A 19,791-nucleotide genomic window follows, 5' to 3' on the forward strand; every position below is an offset into this window, starting at 1 on the left:
TGATTTGAAGACACACAGTAGAACTGCTCTTTTACCCACTGCAGCAATACAGTTTACTTAAATATTGGGATAGGTTGCCCTTTCAAATTGTCTGCATCTATGGGCAGTTCAGCTGGTATTTACCATCCAGCTGCTTGTTCAGAACAAATAGCTCAGTCAGCATCCTGTTTCTCCAGCTGAATAGCCCAGAGATGGGCTCACCAATGCAGGCACAAAAACACAACTGAACTCAAGATCTTAAAAGAATCAAGGTAGCCTGAGTGTGTATTAGTCAACTAAGTCCCAGAGCAGACAGCAGAAAAAGGAATTTTTTAAAAAAAATTGTACATCAAATGTTAGTACTTATTAATATTAGGAATAATTCATATTTATAATCAAAGCAGAGAGATCAGCTGAGCCATTCACTTCAGTGTTAGCTCCAACTACTGGAGACCAGAACCATCACAGAAGCAGCAGCTCCTCGAGGCTATCCCACCATCTATCCTGCTCTGTTGAGGTCCATGAGAAAAGTGAATATTTTTAAAATTATTATTACTTTTAATACAAATCCACAGGGCAATGGAATTACAACTGGGAAGATGACAAATCAATGGCAATGAGGAAACTATGTGTGCTTCTAGGAGTTTATTAACTCTGTTCACAGTACAGCCTGATCACAGACACATTTTTTAACAGTGCAATATATAAAGAATTTAACTTTTGCTTTCATTCCATCTATGAAATCACACTGCTGAATTTACAAGCCTTATCATGCTGTTCCCATGTGAAAGTACCTCCTTTCACTGTGCACATCTACAAGTTCCTCCAGATCACCGTCACCTACCACAATTCAGGAAATTATGCAAAGAGAATAAAGAATTTTCAAAGAGGTTCCAAGAGTTAATAATCAATTTCAACAATCTGGAACCTACAGCACCAGGAAACAATACAGGGCAGTGGTACAAACATTACTGTAAGGTCATAGACCAGCCAAAAAAACACTTCCATTTTACAGGTATGGAAAGTTCTCTATTAAGGCAGAGCTGAAGACAAAAGTCTAAGTGCTCCTGCTGATTTTCTTTGCTGTAGGTGTTCTAAGCTGTGAAAAAGAAATTCTTCTCATGTTGTTTTTTGAAGCATTTCATGATTACCAGCAGGCAGATAAACAGAAATGTTTCTCAGTAACCTACATTTGGGCTGAAGAGCACCTTGTTACATCTAACACAGAAGATAATCAGTTGCCTGTCTCCTCTGTCATTAATTAATTAATATGTTAGGCACAATCAGGCCTCTATCAAAAACTCCAAACACTGAGGTCAAACCTGTAAGTTTTACAACCTACATTTGGGCTGAAGAGCACTTTGTTACATCTAACATAGAAGATAATCAGTTGCCTCTGTCATTAATTAATTAATATGTTAGGCACAATCAGGCCTCTATCAAAAACTCCAAACACTGAGGTCAAACCTGTAAGTTTTAGAAGCAAGAACACACAAGAGAATGAAAGATTATGTGCTCTGCTTCACCGTGGAGTCAGGTTAATGCTTCAGTCAGCAAACAAACCACTGGTCTGCACACAGCAAGAGAACAGGGTTATTAGCACAGCAGATGCTTATTACAGATGGGATGTAGAAAGAGGCTGAATTAGGGTTGGAAACACAGCACATGCAGTGATTAAACTCAAAGAAAACAGAGCACCAAAGTCTGTTTATTCAAAGCCAGTCTACACATGTGTTGAGACAGAGCAGGTACTCAAGTCATGTTTTCCCACCCAGTGTTAAAAGGTAATGGAATCAACTCTTAACAAGAATTCCAAGATGACCATGTTCATATTATACTAAATTCAGCACCAAAACAGCTCATCACGAGAAACAGGGCAAGGTGAAGCAGCTTCTTCATAATTTCATAATTTCACCTATTTAAGGCTCAAGTTTACCAGAGAGCAGAGAAATTGAATTTTTTTTGAGGAATAATCTATGTTTTTATTTGAATATTTGCAAACATTTTTGGAAGCAGGACTCTTCCTGTAAGTGCAGGAAATCTGCTTACACAGAGACAAGGAGAAACAGCAAGAGCTTTACAGAGGCAGCTGGACACAGACAAAAGAGGCCAGGCTCAAAGTGGCTGGCCTAGAACTGGCTGTTGCAGAAGGCACAAGGCTGTTAGAGTGGCCATGCACCACATCAGAATTAACACATCACAAGAAATCCTCCTTCTAAACTACACTGTGCTCTAAGTGTCCACAGGCTCTAACACAAACAAGTGCAAGTTGTCCTGAATGAAATAAAACCTCCCTTTTTGGTATCAGGTAGGTTTTGCTGTTATTTTCACAAAAATTAAAGTAATTTAAAAAGTAATGAAAAGAGATCTGCTGTAAACACCAAATACCAGAAAAAAATCCTTATTAAAAACCTTTATTTTTTTTAGAATTTATCATGGTGTGGATCATTAATTCTAAATATTTCTTTGGTGCTTCAGCATAAGCCACTCCAAAAGTGCAGATCAGGAATAAACAAATGGAATATATACTAGTTTTAAAAAATACATGCACATGCTAAATTAAATAAATAGGTGGATCCAGCTTGGTCCCCTTCTGTTCTTACCTTTGTCTAGGAACTATGAAAAGTGCTCGGACCAGTTTTCTTCTGTTGGCTTTTGTATTCATATTCATGCAAAAATCCATTGCTGCCTGTAAAGAGCAAAGTTAATGCAATACTTCACTTTAATGCAGTGGCTTTTCAAGAAAGCAACAGAAAATGGTGTTTAAACATGGCATTTACAGAATTACTCCTACTACATACAACTGCTTAAAAAAAAACAAAGAAAAATCTTCAGTTTTGGCTAGAAATGGCATAGTCAGAAAACATGTCCACTGAGAGGAGTACAGACTAAAATTAATTCAGCTACTGTCAGACTCCAAAGCTTGAAATCTTTATTTCCTATCTATCTGATCTAGCATTACAGCTTTTAAGAGTGCAAAAAACTGAAACTATGACCGTACCTTGTCTATGAGGTCTCTGTTGACACAATTTGGAAGCTGCTGAAGAAAAGCATCTACTATGAGTTTTAAATGAGATCCAGTACTGGCTTCTTCATCCTCTTGTTCTAACAGAGGGAAATAAACAGGCAGCAGACATTTTTAAACTATGAAATATAATCATATACCAACACATTCCCCAAAAGGTGCATTTGTAATGTTTAGCTGTTAAGTATTCATTGCTCTTTGTAGTCACTTTTCAGACAACTACCTTTACATTTGCTTACTTTTAAAAGCTGTGTGAAGGAATTGGTAACTTTCACTACATAAACATCTTTAAAGTAATTTTCACTTGTATCTGAATGACTTGCTACAAAAACATTTATCACAATCCTAGCAGTTTCTAGCTGCTAGTTTCATAAATAAACAAATTGTCCTGCACTCTACAAATCCACAAACTAAACAACCAAGTCAAAAAAAAACAAATCACAAAGAAAAAGAATTCTTAAAATAAATTCTTTTTACCTTGCTCATCAAGAAGCTTCTTTGTAAGATCTTCTGCCTCATCTCCACAGTCCAACTCCAGTGCATCATCATTAATATCCAGGTTCTCCAGCTCCAATTCCAGATCCTCATTCCCAGCTGCTTCTTTATTATCTTTGGCATCTTTTGAATCTGTTTACAAGTTAAGTAGAAATACCAAATAAACACTAACAAACTGTTAAATATACACAGTCATTACATTATTAGAATACAGGAAGGTTAATGCTGCTAAACCTGCATCTCTTTAGTGTCAATCTTTTTTAAAAAGGAAGAAGCAGAACAAGAGGAAGGTGCTGATGAAATAACATGTTATATAAAAGGTCAAATAACGATTATTAGTTTCTTTGAACACGGTATCTGAATCTGATAAAGATTCAGAAAAGAATAGTTAATATTTTTCTTGGACCACAACACTGGTCCAACACTGAGCATTTTTCCAAGAGATTACAATCCACAGAATTTTACTGTTTTTTCAGGCCTCCTTGCAATTGCATTTGTACACTATGCTTCATTAAAAAATATATACATTTCAAGGCAGATAATCTTAATAAAATTCTAAAATTTTTCAAAGCCAAGTATGACAACTTCTAAACAGTGCACACACCATATGGAAATACAGACTCACAAACAAGCAACATGTTCAGAATCACAGACAAAATGAGTCTGAAGTGGACTTTGGTGATACCTCCAGTTCAACCTTTTGGCCAAAGTGGATGAACACTATTCACACCAGATTTCTCAGGTGTTTTTCCAGTTGTTTTAAAACAGTAAGACAGAGATTCCAGTCTCCCTGGGCAAGCTGCTCCAATATCTAAAGAGCCTTACAGGGAAATGTCAGAATTCTCCAATCATGCATCTTCTGTTACAGTATGAGCCAGGAATGGTGACTTTTTATCCCATTGTACCTGAAGTCTGCACATGCCTGGTTGTGAACTGAGAGCTGTGTCAGAAGTAAGGAAGCACCCAGGCCTTCTAATCTAGAGAAATTTTATGCTGACAATTAATGTTCACCTACCATTAATAATTTAATAAGAAAGTAACAGTGAAAAAAACCCCAAACACTAACACCTTCAAAAAAGGGAAAACTCTTCCCATTTCTCACAGAAAAGTTGCTATTTACTCACACTGGTTAACCTCCAATTACTTGAAATTTACAGTTCTAACAATATTAAAATGCATTTACCTTTTTTCTTCCTTAATAACCAGAGGTAATCCCTATCCCACCTAGTTCATCCCCTAAAAATTCATCCAAACTGGTGAACTGTCCTGATGACCACAAATTATTTCATTAGAGACTCATTACTTCCATCAAGTTTGTTCATCTGTTGGACAAGATATGTTGAAGAAAATACGCATCTAAGCATCTTACCTCTTGATTCATCTTTGCTGGAATCCTTGTTCTGGGAATATTTTTCATTATCTTTAAACAAAATTGCTGGCACAAAAGCCTTCAAGTCAATGAGATTCTCATAGAAGTTTCTAGCATCTTCATCTTCCCAGATACCCCCCTCCAGGTCATATTCTCCAGGCTTTCCTGGTGTGAAAATATCAATACCAGGTCCATGTTCTGCAAAAGTAGTGAAGCAATAATAAAGTTATTTACACAAATTTACAATCTTCTATGGGGAGGCACCTTTAAGAGTCCTTTTAGGAAAGTGTTAAACTATTTATTACTACATCTGTTTTCACCTGAATACTTCAACACATACTTTAAAGTGTTTTTAACAATTCAATCTTAGTAATAGACATACCAAGAAATTATCTTAAAATCATAAATTTCATTTTGATTAAAAATACAGACAGAATCAGAGGAAGTCAAATCAAGAAAAACTGAGCAGCACATTATGTGATATTACAAAGTTATAACAGACTTTAACAACATTAGCATTAAAAGTAATCACTTTGAGTATGATGAACTGTATGTACCTCATTGAGTTTTAAGAATGAAGTTTAAAAAGAACAATTTAATACTTAGAGGCATTAAAAAAATAGAGCTTTTTAAAGTTCAAGATAATTTAAAGCAAAAGATACTAATCATTTCAACATCTCAATGAATCTCAGAGTTTAGATTTAAAGGCACTGAAAGCTGCACTTCTGCTCAGGAGGTCAGACAGCCACACCTAGTGACTTATGTGGCTTATCAATGTTCCTGCCCACAACATCATGACCCAAAATAGACTTCAAGCATATTTTTTATCAGTATCAGCTTTTAAAACTCTAACAGTTTTTAAATAGTAAAACCTGCATAATATTAAATGAAAGGATCAGGTTAAAAACATTTCCAACTTTCCATTTATTACTCTATCCCCAGAAACAAACCTAAAGAGCTATTACTTAGGTTTCCATAACTACTCAGAATATACAACAGTTATGATTACATATTAGGCATAATTACATTAATTAAAAAAAATTAATTAATTATTCATTAGCTGATATCCTTTAGGGGAAAGGCTGAATGAAATGAAACCAGCAGAAAGTACACATTGCTAAGAAGGTTTGGTTAGTTTTTCCAGCACATCCAAGCTCTGCCCAGGGTTCTGTTGACCTGCTTTAAAATCTGGCTTACCCTCAGGTGTTGGCTTCTCTTGGGGGAGGTCAGGCATGTTCTCATCCAGAAGATCAGCCAGAGACTGGGAATTTGCCAACAGCTTCTGATAGGACATTGCAAATTCCTCATACTGCTTGTGTCGATCTTCACTCAGCTCTCCTTTGGAGTGCAGAATGCGTCTACAAAACCAAACTTACAGTAAGACCTCCTTCTTCTTTAAAGCATTTTAGCTATGCTGAACCATTAGGAATTTCTCTGAGCAAAGCTAACCTGCCCTCTGAGGGAACTGTAACAATTCTAGTTTAGACTGCAATATCAGTATTATTTTTCCAAACCACACTGAATTTCCTGTACAGGACAGTACAGTCACAGAAGCTCCAGCTTCCACGTGAAGAGAAGACTCTTTGCCACAATGAGGCTGTAAAAGTCCTAAAAAGACTTATATAGTAAAATAGAATATTCATCTTTATCAGCAAGCTAGATAAAAGTTGATTTGCACCTGTAACAATCCATTTCCACATTGTTTAAATGATTACATGAACTATTATCACCAGGAGGGTCAAAAAATTTGCAAGCAGTCCACTGACTTTCCACCAAAACAAGTTCTTTCAAGGCTATCAGTCCAAATTGTGAGCAGCTGTATTTGTTTCTTCACCTGCTCTTTATTTTCTTTTACAAAATTATTCATACTTGTTTCAAATTATTTTTAACATTGAAGTCTGTTGTCAAAAGTAACTTGCACTTGAAAGAAACTAATCACTGCTTACAAGTGCTGGAACCACTGACCAGGCACCCTGCACTGAGATGAAAGCATGAGAAGTGTGAAAAAAGGTGCCAATGCCACAATTCCCAAAGCAGGTTTTATCATTACATTATCATCTGTAGGATTCCATTACCATCAGGCTTTTATTATGCAAAGGCAAACAGTCCCAGTGTTGCCAAAGCATTTTGTGGCATAAGAATTCTGAAATAGTTAAGGCAATGTAAGTTGAGGGATATCAGTCTTGTTCCAGGTCAATGGTAAAACAAAAGTCTTTTTGTACACATTCACAGGGTGAGCAACAAAATCCCTTATCCCTGCTCAGAACCAAAAGTGGACACAGGTGTCTGACAAGAGAGCAAGAAGCATTAATGCTGGCAGAAGTTCTATTTTCTCTGACAAAACACACTTATTTAACATGTATTGCCTGCTCCTGCGAAGTACAGCAAAGAAAAATTAACGAATTAGATAACCACTGAGTATTTGTGCAGTGCAGTAGTTCAGTTTGAATTCAGGAAACACATGAAGTGTCATTTCACAGCCTTTCCATGGAGACCACTGTCCATTGCATGCATATTTTAAACCAGTAGCTTTATAAACACGAGCATTGAAGCTCTCTGCTATTATCAAAAAACAAAAAAAGCAAAGTGCTGTAACAATAGTACAAGACTTTCAGTTCTCAATTTCAGTTTCAAGAAGACAAGTGTTAACAAATTCAAAGCAGCTAAAGCAAATGAAGCAAACTTTAAAAAGCATGGCTCACCTCTGAATACAATTACAAGTACAGCACACAGACTTGTCTTACTTTATGTCTCTTCAAACACAAGGCAAGCTCAGCACATCTTTAAAAAGTCCTTAATTTAGACAAAATAAGTTTCTTCCCCAGCTAACACTTATTTTTGAAAACTCTCTTCAGAATATGGGAATCAAGGTGTTTTCTTCCAATGACACAGCCTGACAAGTTTTGTTGTGCCCTCAGCTGTGTAACCAATGACCACCAGGTTCTGTGTTGTATTAAAGTCAAAGAGTAACTCAAGGTACTTTTCCTAAGCATCCATTTAACCAGCAGTGCCTGAGTCTGCTTTAATTTTACCTGAATTATGCCACAGGTAACACAGCACTAAAGCACTGTTAATTTAGCATAGTAATTTTCAATTAATTCTTAATTATTTCATGGTCATTCTCCTCACAGAGATAAATTGATGAGTTATTCACCTGACAAAATATCATAATCTTAACATGTGACACAGTTGACGCACAAAAGGGAACAGTTCACTCCCTATTCACTTCATGGATTGTGGAGTAACACTGTGAATGAAAACTACAGCAAAATGAATCAGATTTTCAATACACAGAGAACTGTTTTATCCAATAGGATTCTTGGGATTTAAAAAAAAAAACCAAAACAAACTAAATCAACCCAACCAAACAAAAACACCCTAAAAAACTACCACCCATAAAAAGAAAAAAAAGAAATAAATTCAAAAGCAAGTAAGGGATCACTGCACAATCACTTTCCCGAAATGCACAGTTCAGGAAGACTTCTGTAATATTCACAGACTTTTTACTTGGCAAATCTCTGTCTTGCCCTCCTCATGCCTTGCACTTCCCTAGCAAGCAAATGCACAAATCTGTTATAGATCTAGTAAACAAATAAAATCTGGCAGGAAAGATTTTGATGTCTTATTTAACAAAACTTATTCCTCAACTTTCATTAAGGAGTTAAAATAGACACTTTAAAGTTCAGAGAGAGAAATAACGGAGTTCTTTTAATCCACTGACAAATGATAGCTCTTCACATTCCTTCCCCAAAACAAAGCTTGCACTCAGGCTGACAGGGAGGGATAATTCAATGACAAGGTGCTCAAAGAGGTCCCTCATCTGCCCTTGTCTGATCTACTCAAAGCAGGCTCAGTGATGGGGTCAGACCAGGCTGCTCAGGCTCTGTCCATTCATTTTTATGCAGTTGTACAAGTAAATATTAAAGTATGTTTCTTTCTCCCAGATCACTTACATTCTTTCTGCTTCTTGCTTCCTTAACATATACCTCTCAGAAACTTTTTTCACTCAATTTTCTCTCACACAGACTTCGTAACACCCACTCATTGAAACACCAGCCAGAACCAATGTGCCCAGAACTAATGGTAATTGTGCAAGCATAGAAGTTCATATTCATTCACTTTGAAAAAATTACACCTTAGTCAGTAATGTACTTTGAATTAGTAAGGTACTTGTAGAAATAACAGTACCTCAAGAGTCAGTTTATGATCCTGTGAAATTCAACACTTGGCTGAGACCAGATAGGACTGCAGCACAAAACCCATCAGCACAAAGGATTCTTGCTTTGGAAACATAAAAATTTAATGCATTCCAAGCATACATTTGGTTCTGGATGGATGTCCAGCCTTTTAGCTGAAATATGTGTCTATAAACAGTAACATGTTCATTTCTATCTGACTGGAATGCTTCCAGAAGAAATTAAGAATGACTGTTTTAAGAATAGCATTTGGATTTAGGCTGGCTCCAATAATGAGAATTCAGGATGCTTTAAAGCAAACAGTTATTAAACAATATGAACATGGCAGAAATAAAATCATTCAGAGCTCAAAGCCTGTATATTCATACCCTGCAAAATTAGTACTACATATAAATATTTAGGAGCACTTTTATCAAATTGTCTATGCCCTCAAACATTTTAATACATTTATTTAATATATATTTGTCCACCTTAGAATGTAACAGATACCTTCTTAATTTAACCTATTTTTTTCCTTCACCCTGGTACACTAAAAAAAGTAAACAAGCCAAAGCAATTGTGGCATATGCTTCGTTTGATACACGTGGGTGGAAAGGGAGAAATCAGATTGTGCCAACTGGAAAAGGACAGTACCAGCTGGGAAAGCAGCATTGCTCTCATGCTGATAAGGAAACAGCACCAAACAGAGGAAAGAGAATTACAGCTAAAGGTCAACCTCCCCTTCCTTTAGAAGATATTCAAAGAGTCTGTTTTGTCTCTGCTTTTAAGTATTCAGAATAAATTTAGAACTTTTTTTAGAAACACTGCAAAACATACTTATCTTCTAAACACTGCTAAAAGACTTTGTTCATCAATACTGCAACAAATCTAGGCATTTCATAAATAAACTAATTTTTATTCATAAGTAAAAAGCAACATTCAATTGTCACCTGTTTTGTCTTTCAATATTTTGTAGCTCCCTGTGGTCCCTTTTCAGGTGTTTGGTCAAAGATGTAAAGTATTCCTTCAACAAATTCTGGAAGGGCTGTTGTTTCTCTGGGCTAATTATCTCACTAGGAGGAAAGCTCAAGTTAAACTTCTCTGCAACAGTTTTTACCTTCCTTGGTACCAAACCAGCAATGTCATCTCCACAGTGCCGACAAAAGCTGATAACCACAGAAACATGAGTGTGGGATTCTCGATCAGCGTTAATAATATTTTTAAGCTGCTCATAGATTAAAGACAAACCTTCCTTGTCAGTGAAAATCCCAACTATTGTCAATTCTGCAATGAAACGCAGATCAGTTCTTAACTTGGTAATGTTGGGAGTCTTCTCTTCTTTCCTTGCTTCAAAATGTTTTTTCCAAGCCTGAAGTAACGAAGGAGCAAAATCAGCGTATCGCTGGTGAAAGAGGGAACACAAGTGCACAGCGCAGTTCACGTCTGATATTTTCAGTTTGGCCTCCACAATAGAAGCTACTGCTTCTGCAATGTATTTGCTTAAATTCAGGCTATTAAAGTCATGGGACAAGGAGTCCCTTTGTTGCTCTGTAATGGTTTTTAGCTTCTTAACAAAAGCCGTGTTCTTCTTCAGACTGGAGTCCAGTCTGCTGAAGAAGTTTTCCTCCGGACGACTCTCCGGTGCGTTCTGGTTTTTGTTGCGGAGCTCTTTTCTTGCCTGATGGCGTTCCCAAGCCTCCTGATGGAGCTGATGTGCTTCCTCCTTCTCCCTGTGCAACATAAAAATCATTTTTTATAAAAGTCATTTTTGTTATGGAGCCTTAATCTCAAAATATCAGTTCAAAGAAAAAAAGGTCACAGTTGGAAAACCTTCAGGAGCTCCAACACAAGATCACCTTACTCTCTGTAATATCTACTAAGCTAATCCTAGAAAGCTAAAGCATCTGCTTCAAAAACTGTTTAATTTTTGTGTTGCAAAGGGCAACTACTACTTGTTACAAAACAAAATTTCTCAAATATTTCTATGCAGAACATATTAATCCAAACAGACTTCAGAAATATAAACATGAAACTCCATTTACTACAGATGAAGTTCTCACAGAAGAGGAAACAACCTTTCAAAAGGTTACTGCATTACATATTTAAGGAAAATCTTTTATTGCCAGACCACTGAAATTACATAGAAAATTTGGAATAGGTGAAATATATCTGTACCAGACAGAATATGGCTATGACATTCCCTCAATCTTAAAAGTGAAATATTTCAGACCTATAAAGATGCCACCTTCAACACTGTACTATGGTTGGCTAACATAATAAGGAACGTGGTCTTGGTAATATCACATATTAAACTGTCAGGTTACATCCTGAGTTTGCCATCCAGGTATCAGTTGTCTGTGACTTATTAAAAGTCATTTCTCACATCAGATTTGCTCCTGTTATATACGGTCTGTAGACCTGTTAAGTCTGTATTCCCAAATTCTGGACAACACTACTTCATGTTAAATGCATCTGTGCTTCTTTATTGCTCTGCTTTGGGCTGGGACAGAATGAATTTTCTTCAGAGCATCCTGTATGGGGCTGTGCTTTGCATTTGTGCTGGAATTAGTGCTGATAACACAGGGGTGTTTTCACTATTGCTGGGATGGGCTCACACAGCGTCAAGGCCTTTTTTGCTCCACACCTCAGCCCACCAAGGAGGAGTCTGGGGACACACAAGGAATTGGGAGGGGACACAGCGAGGACAGCTGACCCCAGGGATATCCCAGTCCATATGACATCATGGCCAACACATAAATCTGGGGAAAGAAGGAAGAGGAAGGATGATAGGAGTGATGGTGCTTGTTTTCCCAAGTCACTGTCAACATTTGATGGAGCCCTGCTGTCCTGGGGATTCCTGTGGAAGTGGGGAATGAATTCCTTGCTCTGGTTTGCTTGCCTGCACAGCTTTTGCTTTACCCATTGAACTGTCTTTATGTCAACCCCTGAGATTTCTCACTTTTACTCTTCTGATTCTCTTCCTCATCCTGCTGAGGGGAGGGAGTGCCTGTGTGGGGCTGATGACAGCTGGGGTTATTTATTTAGCATGGTTGTGCTCTCCATGGTCATCACATGCAGAACACAATCAAACCCCCATAACAGAGACCAAGGTTACAAGTGAAAACTCAAAACCTCTTAGAAGTCAAAAGCACAATCAGACAGGCATGTAAAATTTATAACACTACATGCAACTTATTAAAAGTAAGTCCAACACTTCATCTTTTATAACTCTGACCACAATCTTGATAACAGAACTCCAGCATTTGGCCCAATTAAACCTTTAAAAGATAACTTACTTCAGTTGAGCAGCTTCTTCTTCTTGTTTCTTTTTTTCTTCCTCCTCTTGTTTCTTTTTCTCCTCTTCTTCAAGTTTCTTTTTTTCTTCTTCTTCTTTCTTCTTTTGCTCCTCCTCTGCCTTTACTTTATCCTCTTCTTTTTTCTTCCGCTCCTTGTCTTCCTTCTTTCTTTTATCCTCTTCCATTTTTTTCTTTTTATCTTCAGGAACCTTTAAAGTCTCTCTCTTCATACCAACCTTCACATCTTCTTTTGGCTTCTCCCTGGTGCTCACTGGTCGCCTTTCACTAAATTCTTTTTCTTTATTATTTAACTGAGATTCTTTTTCTTCCATATTTGCTGGCTTTTTGCGCTCAGCTGGCATTGTGTTACCCAGGCAGACCTGCAGAACCACAGGAAAACAAGTACTTTAAATTGCTGTTGGTATTTTAGTCATTTTTCACAGCCCACCCTATTCACTTAACTCACAAATACATGACTCATCAGAATAAAAGTTTACGTTTTCTTGAACTAAGGAATGCACCTGACAAGTAAAAACTAATCATTTTGAAAGCATGTTGTTCTGCAAAGTTGTCTTCAGCACAAATTGTGAAATAAAAGCATCTTGAAGTTTCTACAACCCAAAGAATTTAAGATCTTGAACATAAACAAGTCCATCTGAAAGAAAAATATTTCAAGACTGATGAAAACAAAGTACCCCAAACTTTTAAAAAGTACATGCTTGAAACACCAGCGTGCATCTGCACCTCACTGACTTTTCTACACATCTCCCAAGAATATTCCCCCTTCCACTACTTAGGATCATAGGATAATGCAGGTTAGATGGGACCTTGAGTAATCAATCCTCCTGCTCAAAGCAGGGTCAGCAATGAGTTCAGACAAGACTGCTCCAGCCCTGAGAAGTGTCAAGGAAAGAAACTGCACAACCCCTCTGGCCACCCTGCTCCAATGCTGGATTATCCTCGCTGTGAAAAGGCACCAGCCTGCTTCCTTCTTTCCTCCCCCTCCCCAGATGTCCCCAGAATCTCCAGCACTCAGCACAAGCAGCAGCTGAAGAGCGAGCAGGGCTGACTAAGCTGGATGCACAAACCTCCCTGCCAGCAGAGCAAACGGAAATAATATCAGAAAGGCTGCAATTACCAAGATTTATCAAAGGCTACAATTTCTCTCTCCTTCTACTCAACCAACATTTTTGTAAGAGCTTTAGCCTCTTTGGGGTTTTCAGCCCTCCAAGCTTTGGTTTCATTTGGCAAAGGACACAAAAGGTAACACATTGAACACAAAAGGGTAAAATCACAGGACAATTTTGATCAGGAGGAAACTGTGATGAGCACCTAGTTCAGGCCCCTGCTCCAAGCAGATCAGAGGTTTGGCTAAGGCTTTAGTGTCTCCAGGAACACAAAAGCAATGGTCCTCTCTGGGCACACAGAGAAAAAGTTTTTCCTGATACCAACTTGGAAATTGCCATGCCCCATACTGTGTTTCTTTTCATCCTATCCCTGCAGAGCTTGGGGGAGAAACCAGCTTCATATTCACTATGCTCTCCCATTAGGTTTTTCTAAGACAGTAATAAGATTTCCCCCTCTCTTTTTACAGATCAAGAACCCAGTTCTCTGTTTCTCTCTAGATACCATGTTCTCCAGCCTCCCTGTGATCTTGGTGATCTTCCAACAGACTTATTTCAGTGTTCCAATGCCTTTGTTGGGAACAGAGGACCCACACCTGGATGTGGTAAGTACTGAGCAGAGGGGAAGACTCACCTTGTTCAGCCTCATGGTTAACCCCTGGTGCCACAGCCCAGAGTGCAAGGGCATTCTGCTGACTCATGGCAGGGTCAGGTGGGCCAGGCAGGACCACAAGAGGCAATTACAACCACAAAGCTTTTACTTCAGGCTAAATTAATTTCTTAACACCAAAAACAATTTTCACACACTTACATGCTTCAAGTTAAATGCATGCCTAGGTGGGACTGATAGGACACCACTGCATGTGATGCACTTTGTTTTCATTAGTGACACCAGTTTGATTCCCAATGGCCACCCCTACTTTTGCCTTTCTAACATTTTACTTTGGATTATGAAAACATCCTAGATTCACCAATTCCCTGCATCTACTCAGAGTGGATAATGAGACACCTGCATTCCAGTCTAATGTAGAGTGCTTCTGGTATTAATTTCAACTATTCTGAAATATGTTTATAAATGAAACTTCACAATAAAGAAGACATGTTTCTTAAGAAGCATTGCACATTCCCTCTGCCATCTCCAAACAATAAAATGACATATTTATACATTTATCTATCCCAGCCAGATGAAACTGTATTACAATATTTAAGGTGCTCATCCAGAGCTTCTGAAGAAAAAATGGTCTGCAAAAATTGACAGTATCAGTGTTCACACCTGGGCAGTGACAATTTACCACTGGGGAACTTATTCCTGACTTGACCTCTGGCAGCAACTGGCAACAGCACCCACGGGGAAATGTCTCTGCCACTGACTTATGGAAATCAAATCAGCATTGCTTACACCAGCAGTAGCACATTTGGCTCCCTAATGCATGTCTACAACTATAAAATTTCAAATCTCAAGATCTCAGGAATTACTTGAATTCCAAAACCACTGACCTTAAAACAGTATTACTATGAAATCAATACTTAACCCAAGAGGGAAGGGGTTGCCTATGTTTAAAGAAATGCTGGAACGGCATGGCACAATTCCAATACTCTGAACAAAATATTCAGCTATAGAGGTAACTTTTAACAACAGGGTCATTTATCACAATCATTACAGTACTTGAGCTCTTACTAAATTTAGGAATTCAGAATTCTCTTTTAAAGAGGTATCTGCTGCTTTCTTGTATAAAAGCAAACCTGACAAGATGAGATAAAAAGAAAAGGGATGGAGCACAATTGGGCACGTGATGGTTCTGACCACAAGGCACTTTTTCCCAGTGAACACTGGAGTCCAAAAAACCCCAGCACAAGGCAGTATTATCCACTTTTTTCCAGTGAACACTGGAGTCCAAAAAACCCCAAAAATCTCGTTTTACAGTAGGATTCTGTTCTGGATCCCACAACAGGTGTGTTGCAATACTTCTCACTACCTACGACGTGTACAGCTCCTTATCTCCCAAACCTTTCCGATGGCTCTGCCAGCTCGTTTGCGCCGCCACCGAACGCCCGAGGGCAGCAGGGGCGGCGCTGCCGCTGCCTCCGAGCCACGGCCGGGCTGAGCCCGGAGCCCCCGACACAGGCAGAGTGGAAATGTCCCACAGGCAACTTCCCCAAAAGCTCTGGGAAGCAGGGAAAAAGGGAAACAGACGGCTGGCTCACCTGGGCCTCATTTCCATAGGAAACAAGGCTGAAGATGGCATGGAAACATTAGGAGAAATTTTATTCTGTTTAATATCTCACATTTACATTAATGTACTGATGAAAAGGTATAATAGTGATGTGAACTCCATAAGCCAACAGACAGGACAAACCAGCACTCACACCAGAAAATTAGGAAGGACAGAAAACAGAGACAAGACAAACATCCCTGTGCCTCTGGACTCCTGGCAGCCCATTTCTATAGTGGCATTTACATCTTTAACACTCCTTCTGCTCACTCCTAGTTTCAGCACCTACTGACAACATGTTTTTAGAGGCAACTATTTTTCCTAATTTTTCAATATTTGATGTACAGTGACTCATTTGCAGTTAAGTCAATTTTTACTGTACTTTTATTGCAAAGTTTCTACTTTTTTAAACAATAATCTTGGAATTTGAAAGAACAGAACTGGGTTCATGATACTCTGAGCTCAGAGACTTAAGAAATAGTTTTGAAATACAGAAGTAGTTTTTAATAAAAACCATCTGTTATTTACTCTTGAGGAAAGCAGAGAGTAACATAAGGTATTCAGCATCATGAATCTACTCACAATTCAGGATAAAAGAATAAACAGCAACACCTTGGCCATCAAAGTCAATAAAAACAGTCTACTCTCAAAGCCTGAAGTATGATCCAGAATCCCTATCCTTGCAAACACAAGTATGAGAGAAGGAAATACAGTTCTATTAACTAAACAGAATGCAAATTTTCACTAGAAATTAGATGGATTACATAAATAGTCCTGTCTGCAGTTACTCTATTACAAAAGAGATATGGGAGATAATGAATGCAGGCAAGACGTCCAACCTCTGACTGGCTGAAAAGTCTCAAAGAGCAACAAACTCCTCCATCACCAGTTATCACACCACTAGAAGGCTGTAAATTTCAAAAACTGAAATTCCATTAAGGGTCTCTTAAGGCAAGGGAAGGTACATAATAAAAATACTCAGGTCAGTGAGGAGAAAATAAACTTACAGGTTTTTGGAAAATGAGACACAGCACACAGGAAAAAAAAAGTAGTGCAGAGAGAGAGGAGTCCCCCCCACAGTGACAGGGAAGGTTCACAGAATCACAGAATATCCTGACTTGGAAAGCACCCACAAGGATCACCAAAGTCCAACTGCTGTCACTGCACAGGACACCCCGAGAGTCACACCGTGTACCTGAGGACATTTTCCAAACACTTCTGGAGTTCTGACAGGCTCGGTGCTCTGACCACTGCCCTGGGAGCCTGCTCCTGTGCCCAGCCACCCTCTGGGTGAAGAACCTTTGCCTGATATCCCACCTAAAGCCCCCTGACACAACTTCAGCCCACTGACACATCTTCTGGCCGGCCTGCCGAGCAGCCGGGCACTTTTACTTTCGCTTTATACCTCTCGGGGAGAACGTTTTGCTGCCAAAGTTGCAGGAAGGCGCTTTCCACCGTGGAACAGAGGCCTGCAGACAAGGCACTGAGTACAAAACGACTCCTTGGCTACCACCCCAATCCCTGCCCTCAGCCCTCCCGCAGCCCGGGCCCGCTCCCGGATGGGACCGGCAGCTCGGGACCGGCCGCTTCCGGTTCCATTCCGTTCCCTCTCCCAGAGCTCTGAGGCGCCGCCACCGAGCGTTCCCCACTCCGAGCCCCGCGGCTCCGGAACCCCCCTCCCCGTGCCCCCCCGCCAGGCCCTGTGCCCTCCTCCCCCCGTCCCCGAGACCCCTTCCCCACGCACGCCCCGGCACCGCCCTCCCGTCCCGTGGTGCCGCGGTACCTGTGCCCGGTGCCGACATGGGCCCGCCCGGCTCGGCCGCCGCCGCCGCCTCCTCCGCCCCTCCGAGGCCCCCGAGCGCTTCTCCCCTCACGGCGACCGGGCCGCCGCCGCGCTGCCTGACCCGCGGCGCTGCCCCGAGCCGCGGCTGCGGGCGGCGCGGAGCGGCGCTCCCCGAGGGGCGGGGGTTAGGCAGCGCGGAGGGCAGCCCCGCGCGGGGGCCTGGCGGCGGACGGGTTACCGGGAGTGCGGAGGCGGAAGGGGAAGAGGAACGGGAACGAGAACGGGAATGGAAGAGGAAAAGGGTTCGGCCCCGCGTCCCTCACGGCGGCGGGGAAGGGGGAAATAGCTTCCGAATGTCGCTTCCTTGGTGGCCTCAGCGCACGACTTATGGGGCCGCGTGACGTCACTGCGGTGACGTGTCCGCGCCCGCCAGGCGTCACGGCAGCCGCCGTGCCGCGGGTGGGGCCCGCCGGTGTCACCGTGATAAACATTGGGGTGACAACGTCTGAACGCCAAATTACTGCCTCGGGGTGGTTTCACCGGCGTCCATTACGGCTCCTCAGCACACGGGGACCGGGAGCTGCTGCGGAGGCTCCAGCGGAGCCCGGGGGTGAGGAGGCCTCTGGAGCTTCTGTCCTGTGGGGAGGCTGCGGGAGCTCGGCCTGGGCAGCCTGAGAGGAGAACACTGAGGGGGCATTTCAGGAATGCCAGGAAATGTCCCCAGGGCAGGTGCCAAGGGGTGCCTGGCTCATCTCAGAGGTGCTGAGTGACAGAGCAATGGCCATAAAATATAACATAACAAAGAGATTTCGCCTCCAGTGAGGAAGAACTTCTTTATGTTGAGGATGGCAATGGGACAGGCTGCTCTCAGGGGCTCCCTCTGGAGACACTCACAACCCACCTGGATGTGTTCCTGTGTCACCTGCTCCAGGTGACTGGATGGTCTCCAGAGGTGCCTTCCAAACCCACCCGTTCTGACTTTCTGTGATTCTGTCATTCTGTGATTCTGTCATTATTTTCTAGTCTAAATTTGGTCTCTCTGCCCTCCTGTCCAGTCACGGTCCCCGCCTGGGCATCTGAGGATATTTTACAGTGGTGAATTTAGTGAAACTCCTGGATTTGTTGGAAAGGCTCTCTGCCTGCAGTTCTGGGCACGGCATCACCTCTTGGGCAACTCTGGAGCTGCCTAAGCTGGGAAAAGCTGGCACAGCCCAGAGCTGCAGAGTGAGAATCTGGTGTTTATTTTACATTTTGGATCCAGGTTCTGACAGAAGCTTTTAGGTTGGGAAAGCCTTTACACCCCTCTGGGCTTGGAACAAGCCTTCAGCAATGTTGGACCTTGACAGCTGGCACAGGCCTGGGTGTACATAACGAGGTTTTTCAGCTGTTAAAGTTGCTTTTTGTTCAGAGGCAAGAGTCAGCCCCAACAGAAGACACTTTACAGATACAGAGCTTTAGGTGTGTGCTGCCAGCTGGTACAGGACTAGACAGGCTTTTTTTTTTATTTTCCAGGGAAGAGCTCTCCTCCCTGCTGTTTAACTTCATTGCTCATTTTGCAGACATATCTAAAAATCTTTCTGGACAAGGTTGAAAGGATGGAGTCGTGCTTGTTGTTGACACAGATCATGCACATGTCCCTGCTCACAAAGATCTCATTTGCTTGCCAAAATATCTTAAACTACCAAGCTAATTAAACTGATTCACTGGAGTGAGAAGATCCATGGCAGAACATAGTGAAAAGAGGGAGGGAAAATCCATATTAGTGTTGGCACTTTATTTTCCAGAGGCACAAAAAAGAGGGAGAGAAAATCCATGTTAGTGTTGGCACTTTATTTTCCAGAGGCACCAATCCTTTGGCCTGTCAGTGGGTGCCTTTGGATTACTCTTTTAGGGGGAATTGGGTTATACTTGGGTTAAGTATCAGTGGCATTACATCAAGAGATGTTGGCTTATTTTCTTCTGAAGCACAATGCTGCTGCCCTTTCCAACATGAACAAAAAGCACAATCACTACAGTTTTGAAAGAAATCAAAATCTCCTTTTGTGTTTATACCCCACTCCCACATCTACAATTATGTTGGAGCTCTCTCTTGTAAGGCCATGCAAGCAAACTTCAGAAAACTTTTCCTTCTAAAGTACCTGTTTCATTTGTGCACATATAATCCAGCTTTTGTACTGATTTACCAAAACCAGGCAGCTGTCATTTCCTGAATCTCACATATAAAGCATGTCTTTTTTAATTCCTGAAGCTCTTCTTCCCAATTTTTTTTATATATTTCCTCAATTACTGGCACCAAACATGCACACAGTATTTAAATTGTGCCAAATACTGG

At 40.8% G+C, this 19,791-nt stretch overlaps 1 protein-coding gene across 3 annotated transcripts in view; it reads right to left on the reverse strand.

Moving 5' to 3' along the window:
- Positions 1 to 17,596, reverse strand: part of UPF2 (UPF2 regulator of nonsense mediated mRNA decay) — a 54,819-nt gene extending 37,223 nt beyond the window's left edge. Inside the window, exons 1-8 of one of the 3 annotated variants that reach the window (XM_039730909.1) lie at positions 17,460 to 17,596; positions 12,340 to 12,719; positions 9,994 to 10,773; positions 6,066 to 6,226; positions 4,869 to 5,066; positions 3,482 to 3,631; positions 2,981 to 3,084; positions 2,583 to 2,668 (exon numbers count right to left, since the gene is read on the reverse strand). In XM_039730909.1, coding sequence (XP_039586843.1) covers positions 2,583 to 2,668; positions 2,981 to 3,084; positions 3,482 to 3,631; positions 4,869 to 5,066; positions 6,066 to 6,226; positions 9,994 to 10,773; positions 12,340 to 12,701 — 1,841 coding nt within the window. In that variant the 5' untranslated portion in view covers positions 12,702 to 12,719; positions 17,460 to 17,596. Of the gene's footprint in view, positions 1 to 2,582; positions 2,669 to 2,980; positions 3,085 to 3,481; positions 3,632 to 4,868; positions 5,067 to 6,065; positions 6,227 to 9,993; positions 10,774 to 12,339; positions 12,720 to 16,871; positions 17,008 to 17,081; positions 17,234 to 17,459 lie in introns of those variants that run through there. The other 2 variants (XM_039730911.1, XM_039730912.1) reach the window with 2 other exon arrangements.
- Positions 17,597 to 19,791: the final 2,195 nt, after the last annotated feature.

The sequence above is a fragment of the Passer montanus genome, unplaced genomic scaffold (genome assembly GCF_014805655.1).
Source record: "Passer montanus isolate IOZ18808 unplaced genomic scaffold, ASM1480565v1 scaffold74, whole genome shotgun sequence".
In the NCBI taxonomy this organism is placed as follows: Eukaryota; Metazoa; Chordata; class Aves; order Passeriformes; family Passeridae; genus Passer; species Passer montanus.